Source organism: Martes martes, assembly GCF_963455335.1.
Source record: "Martes martes genome assembly, chromosome: 16".
NCBI lineage: Eukaryota > Metazoa > Chordata > Mammalia > Carnivora > Mustelidae > Martes > Martes martes.
In genome coordinates this window covers 44,989,851-45,006,885 of record NC_137904.1, presented here as the reverse complement: position 1 = coordinate 45,006,885, position 17,035 = coordinate 44,989,851, and the positions used below count along the sequence as shown (strand labels likewise).

The 17,035-nt window shown below is 49.7% G+C and overlaps 2 protein-coding genes across 3 annotated transcripts; one reads left to right on the top strand and one right to left on the bottom strand.

Annotated features, from left to right (window-relative positions):
* Positions 1–111: 111 nt before the first annotated feature.
* On the bottom strand, positions 112–6,042 carry KLHL10 (kelch like family member 10; the record flags this gene model as incomplete). Its single annotated transcript, XM_080826537.1, has 5 exons — positions 112–486; positions 714–863; positions 1,175–1,792; positions 2,527–3,016; positions 5,849–6,042. The coding sequence occupies 5 exons, from the start codon at positions 6,040–6,042 to the stop codon at positions 112–114; spliced, it is 1,827 nt and encodes a 608-aa protein (XP_080682663.1).
* Positions 6,043–6,882: 840 nt separating this feature from the next.
* Positions 6,883–16,478, top strand: NT5C3B (5'-nucleotidase, cytosolic IIIB). 2 transcript variants are annotated; one of them, XM_080826440.1, is made up of 9 exons: positions 6,883–6,943; positions 7,188–7,286; positions 7,890–7,959; positions 8,046–8,092; positions 10,558–10,643; positions 11,211–11,300; positions 13,287–13,449; positions 14,601–14,801; positions 15,652–16,478. In XM_080826440.1, the coding sequence occupies exons 1-9, from the start codon at positions 6,932–6,934 to the stop codon at positions 15,784–15,786; spliced, it is 903 nt and encodes a 300-aa protein (XP_080682566.1). In that variant the 5' UTR covers positions 6,883–6,931; the 3' UTR covers positions 15,787–16,478. The 2 variants fall into 2 exon arrangements, with proteins under 2 accessions (XP_080682566.1, XP_080682567.1); XM_080826441.1 differs by lacking the exon at positions 7,188–7,286 and having other exon boundaries at positions 6,922–7,187.
* The last annotated feature ends 557 nt before the right edge of the window (positions 16,479–17,035 follow it).

Genomic DNA, 17,035 nt, shown 5'->3' with positions numbered 1-17,035 from the left:
CTCCCTTAAGTTGAACATTTTCGAGTACTCTTATAAGTTTAAACACTGCATTTATTTAAAAAAAGAAGTAATTCTTATTGCTTAGACTTTTTATTAGCTAAATGAAGAAGCTCATACAGGTAGGGTACTTGTTGAAGCAGAGTACTTTACTTCATCTCGCAGTGCTAATCCTGTGAAGTTGTCCCGTCTAGCCGCATATTCCCCGACGTTGGCCAGCCCCGGCACCACACAGCAGCTCAGAGCGCTGCGGTAGATGCTCATGTCGTGGGCGTCATACCACTCGTCCGTCTTTTCGTCATAGCACTCCACATTAAAGGTGGTAGTGAAGCCATTAAAGCCGCCCACCACAAACAAGAGGTCGTCTACCACCTCGATGCCAAAATTGCTACGAGGATTAAACATAGTGGGGATTGTGCGCCAAGTATTAGCCACTGGGCTGTAGGCTTCTGCACTCCTAAGTCGATTTGCTCCATCAAAGCCACCTACCTATGGACAGCAAGGGAAACATGGTTGACTGTTAGCCATGGCTTCTGTTCACAGTGGAAGAGCCCACCATTGGGGGTGGGGGTGGGGAACCAGTGATTTCATACCTCCCTCTTTCCACTATTTTCCACAGGGAAAAAATGCTTTTCAAATGCTTACCAGCGGTGTAAACCTATTTGCGAACAAAAAAGCTAGGGTTATCATTTTGGTGTGATACAAGATAAACTCACCGCATATACATGCTCTCCATAAGCAATTACGCCTATTCCACTCCTCCTGCTTCTCATGGGTGCTATGACTGTCCACTGATTACTCTCAGTGTTGTACACTTCGGCTGTGAACAGACACTCGTTTCCGTTAAAACCGCCACATATGTAGACCTGTGTGGAGAGAGGCGCAAGGTTACTGAAATCGTTACCACTGGGGAGTGGAAAGAAAGGGTGTGTATGTGACGGTGATGAGGGGACCCTTCTGATGCCAGCCTGTACGATCACTCTTTCTCCTATGTGTGCATACATCGCTTTTTAATGAGTACAATGTTAAAGGATAGTTACAAAGGGCCACTTCGTCGTTTGAGGACGGAGTTAGTCCTGCAAAGTGAGTACTGTCTCTTCTGTTTTCCACCTGCCCCCCAAAAACAAAGAAGAGCATTACTTCTGGACGTGTTCCTTCCCCCCTTCCCTAGTCCTACCTTCCCGTAGAGTGTTGTGGCACTCGCGTCACTCCTCTGCTCGTGCATAGGGGCGATGAGCGTCCACTGGTTGGTCTCGGGCTCATAACGTTCAGCAGTGTTCAGACGCACATAGCCGTCAAATCCTCCCATGGCGTAAATAAAATTGCTGAGGACTGTCACGCTGACGTAGCAACGTCGGGAGTGCATCGGGGCCACCTGATGCCACGTTTTCTTGACTGGGTCAAAACGCTTAACACTATTGAAATAGTCTACACTATCGAACCCCCCAATGATATAAACGTAGCCTTTCAAATAGGCTGCCCCGTGGTAGGCACGGGGACTCTCTTCCTCACAAGTGACATTCACCCATCTGTCTGCCCGAGCATCGTATGCCTCAATGGCATTGGTGGGGCTTCCACCACTCCAGCCACCAATTGCAAATAGGATGGCGTAGGGCAGGCGGGGCCTGGTGAGTGGGTTGGTGAAGTCAGAATTAGAGGGTCCATTCATGTTGAGGTCATACATGGCCTTTAGAGCATTGATGATGACTGGCTTGCATTCCTCACTGTCTTTGACATAGTCGTTCATCTTCACATTGTTCATGAAGTACTCAGCATGCATTAGGGCCAGGCGAACCTAAGAAAGAAATACAGAAAGTGAGATGAGGTGAGGGTACCTGGAAAACCCATCTCCATATCTCCACATCTCCATATCTCCCTGCTTATAGTCTGCCTTTGAGTGGCAGCAGGGTCATATTTTGTGTTTGAAACTTACAGCTCACAGTTAAATACAGTTTGAAACTTACAGCTCACAGTTTTGCGGAGGTGGTATACATTTGGATGCTGAGAATGAGCTAGATAGAAGGGACCTCAAGTGATCACAGAGCTAGCCCCTTCCTGGGCTCTTGGGCAGTACTATCAGACCAGAGAAAGCTGTGGTGATTGTTCAGTCATTGAACATCTATGTTTCTCTGTATAAAATAACACAGATTAGCACCAAATGGCTGTAATTGTATATAATACCGTTTGGTGTCTATTCCACTTCTACCTGGGGTTTGGGGAAACTCACAGAATAAAAATGGGAGAAAGAAAGGCCCTTTAGAATTCTTTTGAAGGCCTTGCCATCTCCTTCCCCCACTGCCAGGGAGAATTTTGGTCAAAGAATATAAATGGGGTAGAAGAAGCTAGCAATGTCAAGAAAGAAAAAAACCATGCAAAATTCCACAGAATTGTAGCCTTCTATATAAGTGTATGTGAATACAGCCCCAGAATCTGCCAAACAGCTGAATGTGGCTCTTCGCACAGTCCCTCCGGGATAAATGAACCAAACATGAGCAATTAAGCATCCCACAAAAAATAACTAAACTTGACCTTGGGAAGCAAAACTGAAATATGCTGCTTCCTATTTTGGGGGTCATGAGAAATCCATTTTAAAATGGCCTCAAATACAGCATCTTCTTGTTTGACGTTGAGCTCATCTTTCTCAATGATATCCTTCAGTTCAGTGACTGAGAGCTCTAAAAACTCGGCCGAGACTTTCACCATCTCCTCAAAGTTGTGCAGTATAAACATGTAGGCCTTCTGCCTCAGCTCGGGACAGTAGTAGTAGTCCGTGAACTTGCAGATGCCGATACAGTTATCCAAACACAGCTCCGACTTGAGGAACTCACAGCAACCCCTGACAATACCCATGATGTTAAATTGGTCTGCAGCAGCCAGCAGCTTCTCCACATTGTCCGGTGTGATAGGGACGGTCCGGGTGTATGCATATTCAATAATTAGCTTCATCATGTCAGGGGAAATGCCAGGAATGTTGTATACCTTCTTTTCAGTGTTGTTCCAGCCACTTGTAAACAAAGCTCTGGAAAAAAGAAAGAAACTAGCAGTCACTGAAATATTTCTCTCCAGTTTAACAGGTTCTTCTCCCACCATCTTTTGTGGAGGAGAGTTTGGACATTCCCCAAATAGTGCACAGTGAGTATGCTAGAAATAATTTGGCATGAGGAAGGGGAGGGGGCGGGCAGACTCTGCATCTTATACAGTGGGCAAGAGAACCTTGCCAAGAACTTTAACTTTGGTCACTCTCCTTATCCTCATGAAAATTAGAACTTTTCCCAATTTTGTAGGTGGAAAAATTGGGATCTAGAGCCGGGAATAAGACCTAGAGCTGGGAATAAGACCTAGATGTCTTCTATCTCAATCTTGCTTAAGAAAATTAAACTTGAGCAAGATGGTTTTTTAATAAGTACCGTTCAACCAGCACACACCCAGAATCTGATCACTCCTCACCTCTGACTGCTACCTCCTTGGTCCAAGCCCCCACCATCTCCAGCCTAGATGATTGGGAGTAACCCTCTAATGGATGTCCCTGCTTCTGCCCTTGATGCTGCCAGGGCTTACAGTCATACCCCAACCACCTTATGAGTTTATGTACCCTTCCACCCAAAACCTTCCGCTGACATCTGTTCTTGCTCAGAGTAGCATACAAAGTGCTTGCCAGGGAGTACAAAAGTCCTCTGAGATCTAGATCAGTAATACCTCTCTGGCCACTTCCTCCCACTGTCCCCCTCATTCCATTCCAGTCCCACCAGCCTTGCTTTCCTTGAATACACCAGAGGTGTTTCATTTTTGGTCCTTTTGTACCTGCAGTTACCTCTGCCTGGAAGGCTCCCCGCTGCAGATCTCCATATTTCTCACTCCCACATCCCCCTTAAAGTCTTTGCTCAAATGTCACTTTGTCAGCAAACCATCCTATTTAAAATCACCACCTTTCTATTTAAAATCTCCCTATCTGGGGTGCCTGGGTGGCTCAGTTGGTTAAGCATCTGCCTTTGGCTCAGGCCATGATCCCAGGGTCCTGGGATTGAGTCCTGTATTGGGCTCTCTGCTCAGAGAGGAGTCTGCTTCTCCCTCTGTCTGCCCCCAACCCCACTTGTGTCCGTGCTTTCTCTCTCATAAATAAAATCTTTAAAAATAAACAAATAAAATCTCCCTACCTTCCTTTTTTCCACCTAGCATTTGTGATGTGCTCTTTTTTTAATTTATTGAATGCCTATTCCTCCTACTAGAAGGTAAACTTCATGAGAAAACAAATGTTTGTCTCTTTACTCAGTGTTTTATTTCTAGAACCCTGATAGTGCCTGTCACAAAATAGGCACTCAATAAATAATTATTGACAGTATACTATTCCAGAACTACTTATTGGGCTTCTACTGTATAGCTACGTACTTTTTTAGGTGTTGAACAAGACAGAGGAAACTGCCCTGACAAGTTTTTCCTCTTTTTTCCAGGTGGTTTAAGGGAATATGGGCTTGGAAATGAGATTCTTCCCTAGAGCAGGGGTCTGCAAGCCTACAGCCTCTGGGCCAGATTTGGTCCACCTCTTATTTTTGTACTACCTACAAGCTAAGAATGTTTTCTACTTTATTTTTAAAATTTTTTAAATTATTTGTTAATTTTTAAAGATTTTATTTATTTATTTGACAGACAGAGATCACAAGTAGGAAGAGAGGCAGACAGAGAGAGAGGAAGGGAAGCAGGCTCCCTGCTGAGCAGAGAGCCGGATGCGGGGATCCTGGGATCATGACCTGAGCCGAAGGCAGAGGCTTTAACCCACTGAGCCACCCAGGAGCCCCCCCTCTTTTTTTGGTGGGGGAGAGAGTTGGGGTGGGGGGGGCAGGAACAGAGGGAGAGGGAGAGAATCTTAAGCAGGCTCCATGCCTAACTTGGAGCCCAACACAGGACTTGATCTCAGGACCCTGAGATCATGACCTGAGCTGAAATCAAGAGTTTAACCGCTTACACGGCCACGCCCGCTGGGAGACCGCCACCCAGACACCCGTTTTTTTACATTTTTAAGTGGGGAGGTTTTGCAGCACCTGGAAATTATAATAAATTCAAATTTCAGCATCCATAAATCATTTTTATTGGAACACAGCCATGCCCTCTCATTTAGTATTGTCTATGGCTGCTTTCCCACTATAAAGGCAGAGGGCAGTCATTGTTGACAGAGGCTGTATGGCCAGTAAAGCTTAAAATATTCACTATCTGGTCTTTTGTAGACCCTATTGTAGGTCTAGGTGAAATGAGAATTTTTAGCAACAGATGGAACACATGTATCATGTTCATTGGAACTGAGAACTCAAACATTTTCAGCTCATGAACAAAATAGCTCTGCCGCTTCCTGGGTCCCAGTGCTTGTGGCCCAAACTCCCTTTATCTTCTGACAAACACTTCCTTGGGCCTTCCCGCATCCTCCTTCCCATCTGCTCAATCCTTGTCAATTCATCACCCTGTTTGAGATAGTCTCTACTGGGATGGGGGCACAAAGGTCGGCAGCACTGTCCTCTAGGTGGTTTGGGTTTTTTTTTTTTTTAATTTTTTTTTGGTCCTCTAGGTTTAAGTGGGAAATCCAGGATGGATGTCCAACCTTCCCAAAGGTTAGTTTGGGTGAGAATCAAAGGAAAAAAGCACCTGGCTCACTAAGAGTTGGCTGAAATCCAGTTGGAAAGCAGAGAGGAGGCTCCGGCCCTAGTTGTGCCTCTTCAGAAGATAAAGGAGCCAGGTTAGGGGAGCCCAGAATTTTGACAGTGTCCCTAACTTAAGATGATGGGGTGGGATACATGAAATGAACCAAAATGTCTCAGAATGAGCCCAAGTCCCCCTTTGGCTTAGTTTGGCAACCCTGTTATACCTAAAGTAGGAACTGCAGCTACAGAGGATGTTCTTGTGGGCATTGAACTCAAAGCCATTGACCTTGATGACCACGTCGCAGAGCTTGCCCTCTAGCCTAAGCTCGTTGAAGATCTCACAGGTCATCGCACTCATCTTCCTCTCCATGTGAGGCTGGTGGAAACGTGTGGAGGCCGCCGCGCTCTCCATCTCCATGGCACCCTGGGACCAGCGGAGAGAGGCTGCTCTCCTAGGGTGTTGGGGAGGGTTGTGGGGGGCCCCTTTAGCCTGCTGTCGCTCCTTTTCCCTACTACATCTTTCATATAGGGCCCATCAGGCAGCCCAAGTTCCAGAATCCTGGGCCCGCAGTGAGATCACTCTCAGGATTGTGGCCTCAGGTTCTGGAACTCTCTCCTGTCTCTGTCCTCCTTCCTTCCCCCCTCCCCCACCATTCAGGCTGAAGACCACCTCACACCTTCCAAGCCCTTGAATCTGGAGCAGGACTGTGACCACCAACGCCATATAAGAGTTTTTATCCATTCTAGCTCCTGTTGACCACTTCAGATGCCCAGTTCTGTATCTGTGTAGCATCATCTAGACCTTCTTCCACTGCTGGACACTTGGCTCCCCAGACACTGAATTCAAGGAAACCAAGTCAGAGGAGGCAGAAGGAAGGGAAGCTGATTAGAGCTCACGCTGGCCCAGCTGTCCAGGGCCTTCCGGCCCTGCGGACTTGTGTTAGTGCTCATTGTCTTCTGTGATGAGGAGTGGGCCCAGTTAAGCCCCTTCCGGATGTTTTCCATACCCCCTCCCTTCCTGCGGCTTTTGTGTCTTGCAAAATTTACGTCTGGAAAGGACCCCTCTGGCCAGTGCTTTTGCTGTCGACGGTGGAACCCGGTAACCCCAACTCTTGGGACCCTCACCCTGCTCAACACAGAGCAGGCACTCGGGGTCTTGCCCAGCGCGGGCGCCACCCTCTCCCGGCCCCGCCCGCCGCCCGGTCCCCCGCCCGCGGTTCCCCGGCCTCCTGGCGGCAGGCGACGCCTGCGCAGTGCGGCCGCGGGGAGGTCGTTGTCCCGGCGCCGTCGTCCCGGCCGCGAGAGCCATGGCGGAGGAGGTGAGGCGGGAGGAAGCGTTCGACGTGGGGCGGGCTCCGATCCCCGGGGCGCTCCGAGGCCCCCAGCTGGCCGCCTGGGCCCCGCCGCGCCACCCCGGCCAGTAGGCGCCCGGGTCTGGCCCGGAGCCCCGCTGTGCGCCTCGCGTGCCCCGGCCCCGCCTCTCAGGGCTGCGGAGCCGGCGCCGGGCTCCCCCTGGGCCCAGCGCGGTGCCGGGGTCAGCGCTTCTCTCGGGTCTCGGGACAGGTGAGCACCCTGATGAAGGCCACGGTCCTGATGCGGCAGCCCGGGCGGGTGCAGGAGATCGTGGGCGCCCTCCGCAGGGGCGGGGGAGACCGCTTGCAGGTACGGCGGGGGCGACGTGGGGCGGCTGGGGAGGTGACCGGCCCGAGGGGCCTGCCCGCGCTGCCGCGGACGCTGCCGGCCCTGAGCCCCTACAAATGGCCAGCGGCCGCAGGGCAGACCGGTTGCTCCACCTGATTGCCCTGGGTTAGAGTCCACCTGCCGGAAAACCGACATTTCAAATTTGTCGGTCATGACCAGCGTCTGCTTCCTCTTACTAGGTAGAAGGCACCCAGCACCAGACCCTGGGGCCTTGTTTCCACACTAGCTGGGTCAGCGGGCTCCCCAGGAAGTTGCAGGTGTGATGGGTCACCTTGGGAGGGACCCAAGGCAATGAGATGGCAAGGCTAAGAGTCAGAGAGGGTCTTGATTCTTCAGTCCCCACTCTGCCAGCGACCTCCAAGAGTCTGGGTGTCCTCAGGCATGGCAGGCTACTACCAACTAGGATTAGTTCTCCCTCCCCGCTCCCAACCCCTTCCTGACTCCTGCAGGGCTTTGCCTACTGGCTGGGTACTGAGCTGGTTTGCCTTTCATAATCTTCCCCCGCCCAGGCAGGGCCACACCATAAGGCATCTGTATGGATAGCATCTCTCTTTTGCATTTTAGGTCATCTCTGATTTTGACATGACCTTGAGCAGGTTTGCATATAATGGAAAGCGATGCCCTTCTTCTTACAGTAAGTCACATACTAGCTTGCTTTTTTGGGCTTGACAAGATGGTGGCTTCTGAGTGGCAAATGAAAGGAGTTTTGTGTGTTTGCAGACATTCTGGATAACAGCAAGATCATCAGTGAGGAGTGCCAAAATGAGGTGGGTTACAACCCCTTCTTTGTTCAGAGATGGCTGTCATGTACTACTTGAGATAGTTCTTGGTTAGGACCAAAGATTCCAGGGTAGAGACCTTAGAAGATTAATATTTTTAAAAAATTGTTGTTCTTATGTTCAGGTGGACCTAGTCTCATAGACTGGGGCAGTGTTTCCTTTTTGTTCAAGACATGTGACGATTGGTGGTTAGAATATGGATGTTATGCATTCTGCGAGTTATAGAGTTTATAAGAGACTTCAACATTTGCTGTTTAACCCTCCAGCAACTCCAAGGGGTGGATAGAACCACTATTATCTCCATTTAACAGATGAGAAAACAGGCTTGAAGAGGATAAGCAACTCCTTCAAGGGTCATACAGGCAAGACACAGAGAGCTTGGTTTTCCCATAGATCTGATTCTGTCCCAAACTCTTTTCACTACATTATGCTTTTTCTTTAATGATATAATGGGGGGGGGGGCGCGGGTGGCTCAGTGGGTTGAGCGTCTGACTCTTGGTTTTGGCTTAGGGTGGTGGGATCTGGGATTGAGCCTGCTGAGCAGGGAGTTTGCTTGAGATTCTTTCCCTCTCCCTCTAACCCTCCCCCTGCGCACCCCCCCCACCTCCCTCTCTCTAAAATAGATAAATAAGTCTTTTAAAAAATACATAATTTTTTGGCAAGGTAACAGGTATCAAGAAAGACTTCTGAATTAATGTCACTATATGATAACGCCCATTTCCGTGAGATGCATACAAATATTACAAAACATGCACCCTTGGAGTTCATTTTACTTTGTTCCACATTCTGGCCTCTTTGCCAGAGGAGAGCCCTGCTGGTTGTACGTCTCTCTGTAGTTTGCTGAGCTCTTTCTGCTGAAGAGCTGTATCATTTAGTCTCACCTCGTTATGAAATTCACTAAATTACATTTTAAGCGGTCTGTCATCTTGATCAGCTTTTCCAATACTCTGTCATGGTTACCTGTTATTAAGATGGGCAGCAAATTATAGATAGACCTTATATTTCTAAAACCCATCTTTCTGGAGATGCACTTTTAGCTTAACGTAAGTTCTGGCTCCAGACCTAATCAGTTGCTTTTGGTAAGTCACTTTTAGTGGTCCCTCACATACGTGTCTTATCAGCTTCCAGAAAGCTGCACCCACAAGTAAGACAACAGGCTGGGTGCCTGCTCTAGGATAACAAAACGAGGGCAAACTAAGATTCTGGGCGTTGATGAGTTCCCAAAAAAAATCATAAAGCAAAGTTTATGCATGAAGCCCTTTTTCTTTCTAAAAAAGTATATTCTGTTGTATTCTCTTACACTTTTTAGAAAAATATTCTCACACTCCCCCCAAAACGCACACATTGAGAATCTTAATATATTTCAGGAGTTTTCTGCCTTTGTCAGTGTGTGCTCTTTGCCTTTAACTCTCTTTTGGACCCATGGTCAGGGACTCCACATTTGATCTCATAATATTCTGAGACTGGGCATATGTTAAAGTTAAAATTCTTTTGCCTGACCAGTTCCCATTTTTATTGGGTGCTGTTACTGATTGGCCCGTGTGACACATGGTCCCGGATGCGGTCTCCCCAGACATGGAAGGAGATCTTAGCAGGAGAAGATACACACAGGAGCCCGTGAGCTGATTCCCCTGATGTTGGTTCTGTGATCGTAATCCACCAACATGCTGGCTCCTAAACCCACTTCTGTGATTTTTCTACTTCCACTTTCATGATTTTTGCCATATCTATTAGAGTGGCCTGTAGTACATATTTTACTTGAAGTTGGGTTACTATTAAAAATCTGAATGCGGAGAGTCTGGGTGGCTCAGTCAATTGAGCATCCGCTTTCGGCTCAGGTCGTGGTCCCAGGATCCTGGAATCGAGCCCCGCATAGGGCTCCCTGCTCAGTGGGGAGTCTGCTTCTCCCTCTCCCTCTCCCTGCTGCTCCCCCTGCTTGTGCTCTCTCTGTCTCTCCCTGTCAAATAAATAAATAAAATCTTTAAAAAAAAATCTGAATGCAATTAGAAAAGAAACAATCTTTGTGAGAGCATGAATTTGATGTGCTAGTTTTTTTTTTCTTAATACTCATTAAAAGGAATCCAAAACTACTAAAATGGAAAATGTGTATCCATGGGCCTCCTAAAGTGACTTTGCCTACCCCCTGAGAATGTGTACCCCTTTTGGGGAAATACAGCTTTAATCCCTTCTTACCGGTTAAGCCCTGTCGACTGACCTAGAGAATAACAACAAAATCCTAGTAACTTCTCACCTGAGAGCAAAAGGTCTTTGTGGAGTCTTAGACCTCACCCTCTGAGGGTGCGGATGAGGGGCTGACCAGCTCGGCAGATCGGTCAATCCCTAACACAGAGTTGCCTCTTCTAGGTGATTATTTCCTCACACTCAGCTGTGGGCCTTCGCTGGGGAAAACTTGATGTGGACTAACGGCTTTTCTCTTCATTTGGATGTCCCAGCTCAAAGCGCTCCTTCACCACTATTACCCAATTGAGATTGACCCGCACCGGACCATCAAAGAGAAGTTACCTCACATGGTGGAATGGTGAGTGACGGTGGTTTTGAACCGCTCCTGGCCCCCATGATGGACGGGTCCGGGAGGGGGGTATGTTTTTCCTGAGCTTGAATGAGGTGGCAGGCCCCCTTACCTTACTGAATTCCCCTGGCCCCCTCTTAGAACCAACCGTCTAGCCCCAGAGGGGCTACCTGTGGCTGCTGCTAGAGTGGGGGCCCACTGAGAATCCTGGGAAGGAGGGAGAAGCCCCTGGGTTTGGGGGAATACGTGCTGCGGGGAGATAATTTTCCTTTAGGAATCAGTATATCCTATAGGGGACAGAGCCCCGGTTCTCCAGAACATGGGGTCACCAAGGGAGGGATTCAGGAGGGCTTGGACTTCAGCGGTTAGCTCACCCAGTTCTTGTTCCTGTGGCTGTGGTTCGGCTTCCTCACCCTCTTCCTTTTAAGGCCAGCCGGAGTCCTTCAGGAAGTGGCTTGGTGGAAAAGGATGAGGCCTCCATTAATCTTTCCAGAGGGAACTTGGCCCTAAAAAGGGAAAGGATACTTTCCTACTTAGTGATTGGAATTGGGGCTTTTGTGGGGCGTCTGCTTCTAGGTGGACCAAAGCACACGATCTCCTTTGCCAACAGAAGATTCAGAAGGCTCAAATTGCCCAGGTGGTTAGAGAGTCCAATGCAATGCTTAGGTAAGTGGCTTGCTCTGGGAAACATTGGAAACTGGTTTGCTCCCAAAAAGAGGCTGGGAAGGAGTGGAGGGGAGTTAGTTGCCAGGGGAATCCGAAGAGACAGACACTGTAAGTGGCTGATGTGAAGAAGGCCTTGCTTTTCCTCTCTGAATACAGCTAAAGGATTTCTCACCCATGGGTGCTTCCTAGGAAGCTGTCTGCTACTAGTGGATGTAATAGGAATATGACCAAGTCTTCATCTCCTGGAACAAACAGCGTCTAGCTCATTTTCTCCAGTGGTGAAAAGACTTTGGGGTCACCATGATGCCTGGTGTTCTGGATTAACCCAGACATGGGAGTTGACTGGCCTAGGACCCTTGATCATCAGCGGCATTCCTAGTGCTACTCTCTCTGCTGCCGTGTTCTTTCTTTCTTTTTTTTTTTTTTTAAATTAACATATAATGTGTTATTTGTTTCAGGGATACAGGTCTCTGATTCATCAGTCTTACACAATACACAGTGCTCACCACAACACATACCCTCCCCAGTGTCCATCACCCAGCCACCCCATCCCCCCACCTCCCTCCCCTCCAGCAACTCTCAGTTTGTTTCCTGAGGTTAAGAGTCTCTATGGTTTGTCTCCCTCTGTGGTTTCACCTTGTTTTATTTTTTTTCCTTTCTTCCCCTATGATCCTCTGCCTTGTTTCTTAAATTCCATATATGAGTGAGACCATATGATAATTACCTTTCTCTGATTGACTTATTTCACTTTGCATAATACCCTCTAGTTCCATACATGTCATTGCAAATGGCAAGATTTCATTCTTTTTGATGACGAGTAGTATTCCTGTGTGTGTGTGTGTGATTACAAGCCCCGCGTTGGGCTCCCAGCTCGGAGGGGAGTCTGCTGCTCCCTCTCCCTCTGTCCCTTCCTCCGCTCATGCGCATGCTCTCTCTCAAATAAAAAAAATCTTTAAAAAATAAAATAATAAAATGTTTCTAAAAAGAAAAAATTTGGGGACAGCTGTGTGGCTCAGTCAGTTAAGCATCTGACTCTTGATTTCAACTCAGGTCATGATCTCAGGATCCTGGGATTGAGCCCCATGTCGGGCTCTGTGCTCAGTGGGGAGCCTGCTTAAGACTCTTTCTCCCTCTCCCCTCCCTCCACACCCACACTCTCTCTTAAATAAATAAATAATTTTTTAAAAAAAATTTATTTGTTAGAGAGAGCGAGCGAGCGAGCACAGGCAGACAGTGGCAGGCAGAGGCAGAGGGAGAAGCAGGCTCCCCGCCGAGCAAGGAGCCCGATGTGGGACTCGGTCCCAGGACGCCGGGATCATGACCGGAGCCGAAGGCAGCCGCTTAACCAACTGAGCCACCCAGGCGTCCCAATAAATAATTTTTTAAAGATAGTATTAAAAATACTTTTTTTCCCAAGATTTTATTTATTTGGTGGACAGAGAGAGATCAAAGGCAGAGGCTTAACCCATTGAGCCACCCAGGCACCCAAATAAAAATACTTCAGAAAAATATTTTATTGGGCACCTGGGTGGCTCAGTGGGTTGAGCCTCTGCCTTCGGCTCAAGTCATGATCCCAGGGTCCTAGGATCGAGTCCCGCATCGGGCTCTCTGCTCAGTGGGGAGCCTGCTTACCCCTCTCTCTCTGCCTGCCTCTCTGCCTACTTGTGATCTCTGTCTGTGACGAATGAATGAATAAAGTCTTTAAAAAAATATATTTATTCATTTGAGAGAGAGAGCACAAACGGGGAGGGGCAGAGGGAGAGGGAGAAGCAGATGCCCCACCGAGCTGGGAGCCTGACGTGGGGCTTGATTTCAGGACCTGGAGATCATGACCCGAGAGGAAGGCAGACACTCAACCATCTGAGCCACACAGGCGCCCGAAATAAATCTTTGAAAATGAAAAATTTAAAAATACATCACCTATGTAGGAAGTAAAGACCAGGAGCAGAGGCAGCGCCATTGCAGAGTCCATCCGTCTCTTTTCAGGGAGGGATACAAGACGTTCTTCAACACCCTCTACCAGAACAACATTCCCCTTTTCATCTTTTCTGCGGGCATTGGTGACATCCTGGAGGAGATTATCCGGCAGATGAAAGTGTTCCACCCCAACATCCACATCGTGTCTAACTACATGGACTTTGACGAAGACGTGAGCCTGACCTCCTTTAGGCTGGGAGGGTGGAGGGGTGGGGACCGCCAGCACCCTTCCCCGCGCAGCACCTGAAACCCTGAACCCTGACTTGGGGAGGGAAGGGAGGGAACTCGTGCTGGCTTCTTGCCCTCCGGCCGTTACTTGTTTCTTCATGCCCACTAAAAACAGTTACCTCTGAAGGACTCGCCCTTTGGTGTTTGACTGACAGCTCACTGGGGTACCTAATTTAGGGTTCAGCCAGGCCCCATGTCAGCGTTCCAGGTCACGTGCCATCCTGGGTACTCCAGGGCTTAGACTTTGACTTGTTTTCCGGGAGCCAGAGGTGGGCCGCTCTGACTCATCGAGGCTCTGACTCCTTCCCCTCACACCAGCTGCTGGGCGGCTGCTCCGTTCACCTGGGGCGAGGCTGCGCCCGCCACCAAGGGCAAACACACATGTGGCCTGAACAGTGCCCGTGTCACGGCTTAACGCTCCCGCCAGAGTGGCTGATCGGTCATGTCTGAAGGGTCCTTGTGAGTTTATTTTTTTTTATTATTATTTTCAAAGATTTTATTTATTTATTTGACAGACAGAGACCACAAGTAGGCAGAGAGGCAGACAGAGAGAGAGGAGGAAGCAGGCCCCCCCGCTGAGCAGAGAGCCCGATGCGGGGCTCGATCCCAGGACCCTGGGATCATGACCCGAGCCGAAGGCAGAGGCTTTAACCCACTGAGCCACCCAGGTGCCCCGTCCTTGTGAGTTTAAATCAGGGTTTACACGCTTTTTGTTGTAAAAGGCCAGGTAGTACCTATTTTAGATTTTTTGGGGTGATGGACTCTGATCTGTCACAACTACTCAACTCTGCTGTGGCAAAAAAAAAAAAAAAAAAAAAAAAAAAGCGGCCACAGTGCTCGCTTTGGCACAGCACATATACTAAAAACGGCCATGGACACGATGTGACACGTGAGCCTGGCTGTGTTCCGGTCAAACTGAATTTACAAAAATCCGCCAAATCTGGCTATAGGACCTAGTTGGCGGGCCCCGAGTTTGGACTACAAGGGGGTTCTGGCATTTCTCTGGCTGTCAGGATTCTCTTTCCTCTGTAACAGAGACCTCGGAGAACGGGCTCTAGAGGGTCCCTGCAGCCCTTCTGTCTCTTGCTTGCTTAGGGTTTCCTCCGGGGATTTAAGGGCCAGCTCATACACACGTACAACAAGAACAGCTCCGTTTGTGAGAACTCCAGCTACTTCCAGCAGCTTCAGGGCAAAACCAACATCCTCCTGCTGGGAGACTCCATGGGGGACCTCACTATGGCTGATGGAGTGCCAGGTGTGGAGAACATTCTCAAGATTGGCTTCTTAAATGACAAGGTAGGTGTGGGACCAGGGCTTCCCGGCTCAGTGGCGTGCTTCTGTTTCGATGCCTGTTAAATGCCTGGCGAACACCTCTATGTGCCGGTCAAGGTCAAGTCTTAGAGGCACTGAGGTGTGGCACGAGCTATATTCTCATGGGAAAACAGCGATGACAGCTGTGTTGGGCACATGGCGCGACGGCGAAGTTCAGAGACACTATTAGGTGCTCACCACATACCCGGCATATTGACCCACTTAGTCCTTACAGCAGCCTTCTGAGATAGTGACTCTTATGCCTCGTTTTACAAATGGGGAAACTGAGTCAAGGAGGTTCATCTACCCGTGGTAGATAGTGTAGGAAGTGGGGGGCTGATTACAATCCTAAATCATAGCTATAAGGCATGACTGAGGTGGGAGATGTCAGTATTCAGGAGGTGGGTTTATAAGTCAGAGAAGGAAAACACAAGAACAGACCAGGGGCCAACCAGAGGCCGGGGGAACACCATCGGCATGAAGGGGCTCGGTATGGTGTCAAGTTAGAAGGCCACCAGTTCACTCATCCCCCCCTCCACAGCCAGTATGTGCCGAAGACCTCTAGAATGCTTGACCCGTGTGAAAATTCAGTCCAGGTGGATTAGAAATCACATCTGGTTTTTAAATTTTAATCCCCGTTCTGTCCTTCTGTCACTGACCCGAGGGTTAATCGTGGTGCCCTGTGCCCGTTGCCGTCCAGAGGGCGGGTCTCTGTCCCGGAGCTATTCTTGGGGAGCTGCAGCTCGAATGCCCTCCGCCCCTTGCCTCGGGTGCCTGAGAGAAAGAGGCGGAAGGCAGGGCGTTCTGGGGACTCTCTGCCCCCTCCCCTGGGCAGGTGGAAGAGCGGCGGGAGCGCTACATGGACTCCTATGACATTGTGCTGGAGAAGGACGAGACGCTGGATGTGGTCAACGGGCTGCTGCAGCACATCCTGCACCGCGGGGACTGGAGAGAGATGCAGGGCTCCTGAGAGCCAGCAGGCGGCTTGGGGGCCAGACGCCACGGGGTGGAGAGCGGGGAGCCTCACCGGGAGGCCGCCCTGTGGGAGTGCTGCTCGCTGCTCATCCCTGTGCTGCTCATCCCTGTGTGTGCAGAGTCCCGGGTGCAGCTGCTGAGCCTGGGCCTCTCCCGCCTCCTTTCCCAGCGTCCTCTGTGGTGTTCTCGGGGGGCTGGTGGGGGGCCCCTGCCGGGGAGCGGGGGTCAGCCAGGTGAAGGCGGGACCCACAGGGTGTTAGTGCCCTAGGGACCATCTAATCCAGGGGTTCTTTCTCCCCCAGTTTTTTAAACATGGGAAAATGTTCTTCAAAGAAATCTAATGTGTGAAACAGATCAAAATAAAAAAAGGAGAAAACAGTTGTTCTGATTTGGGGGGGTGCAGGGCTGGCTGGCTCAGTTGGTGGGGCGTGTGACTCTTGATCTCAGGGTTATGGGTTCAGGCCCCACGTGGGGTGTACAGACCACTTAGTAAATAAGATCATGGGGCGCCTGGGTGGCTCAGTGGGTTGGGCCACTGCCTTTGGCTCGGGTCATGATCTCAGGGTCCTGGGATCGAGTCCCGCGTCGGGCTCTCTGCTTGGCGGGGAGTCTGCTTCCCTCTCTCTGTCTGCCTCTCTGCCTACTTGTGATCTCTGCCTGCCAAATAAATAAATGAATAAAATCTTTAAAAAAAAATCTTAAACCACAAAACACCAAATTCACTCACGAGACCTTCTGAGCACCCCCTAAATGTGTCTGGGGACAAGGTGGGCAGGCGGGTTTGGAAGGTGTGTTTCCAAACCCTGACCTGGGATGGTTTCACGTGATGCTGAGGTGTCCGTTAAACGTGGAGTTGAGGGGTTCCGTCAGGCCTGGCCAGCCCGATGTACAGAGCTCCCCGTTGATGGATCTCCAAACAGATCCATTTGGAGGCAGATTTTCTCTCGTGCCCTGGGCTCCTGCCCTGTCTTCTCTTCCTTATGTGGGCCCAGGGCCATGGAGATGGGTGCCTTCGGTGGGGGGGGGGGGGTTCTGCAGTGGGATCCAAAGGGAGAAGCTGGTCCTCGACAGGGCGGAAGTGATTTCCGCCCCGTCATCTCGCATCACTGGCTGCTCTCTGAAGTTCCTTTCCCTTCCTCCTCCCCTGTCGACTTGGATGGTCAAGAACTAGCTGAATTTTCTTTAGGGCACCTTTTGAAGGTGTAAAGCAGCCAGTTCCACTGGCATTTTGCAGCCTGCCCTCG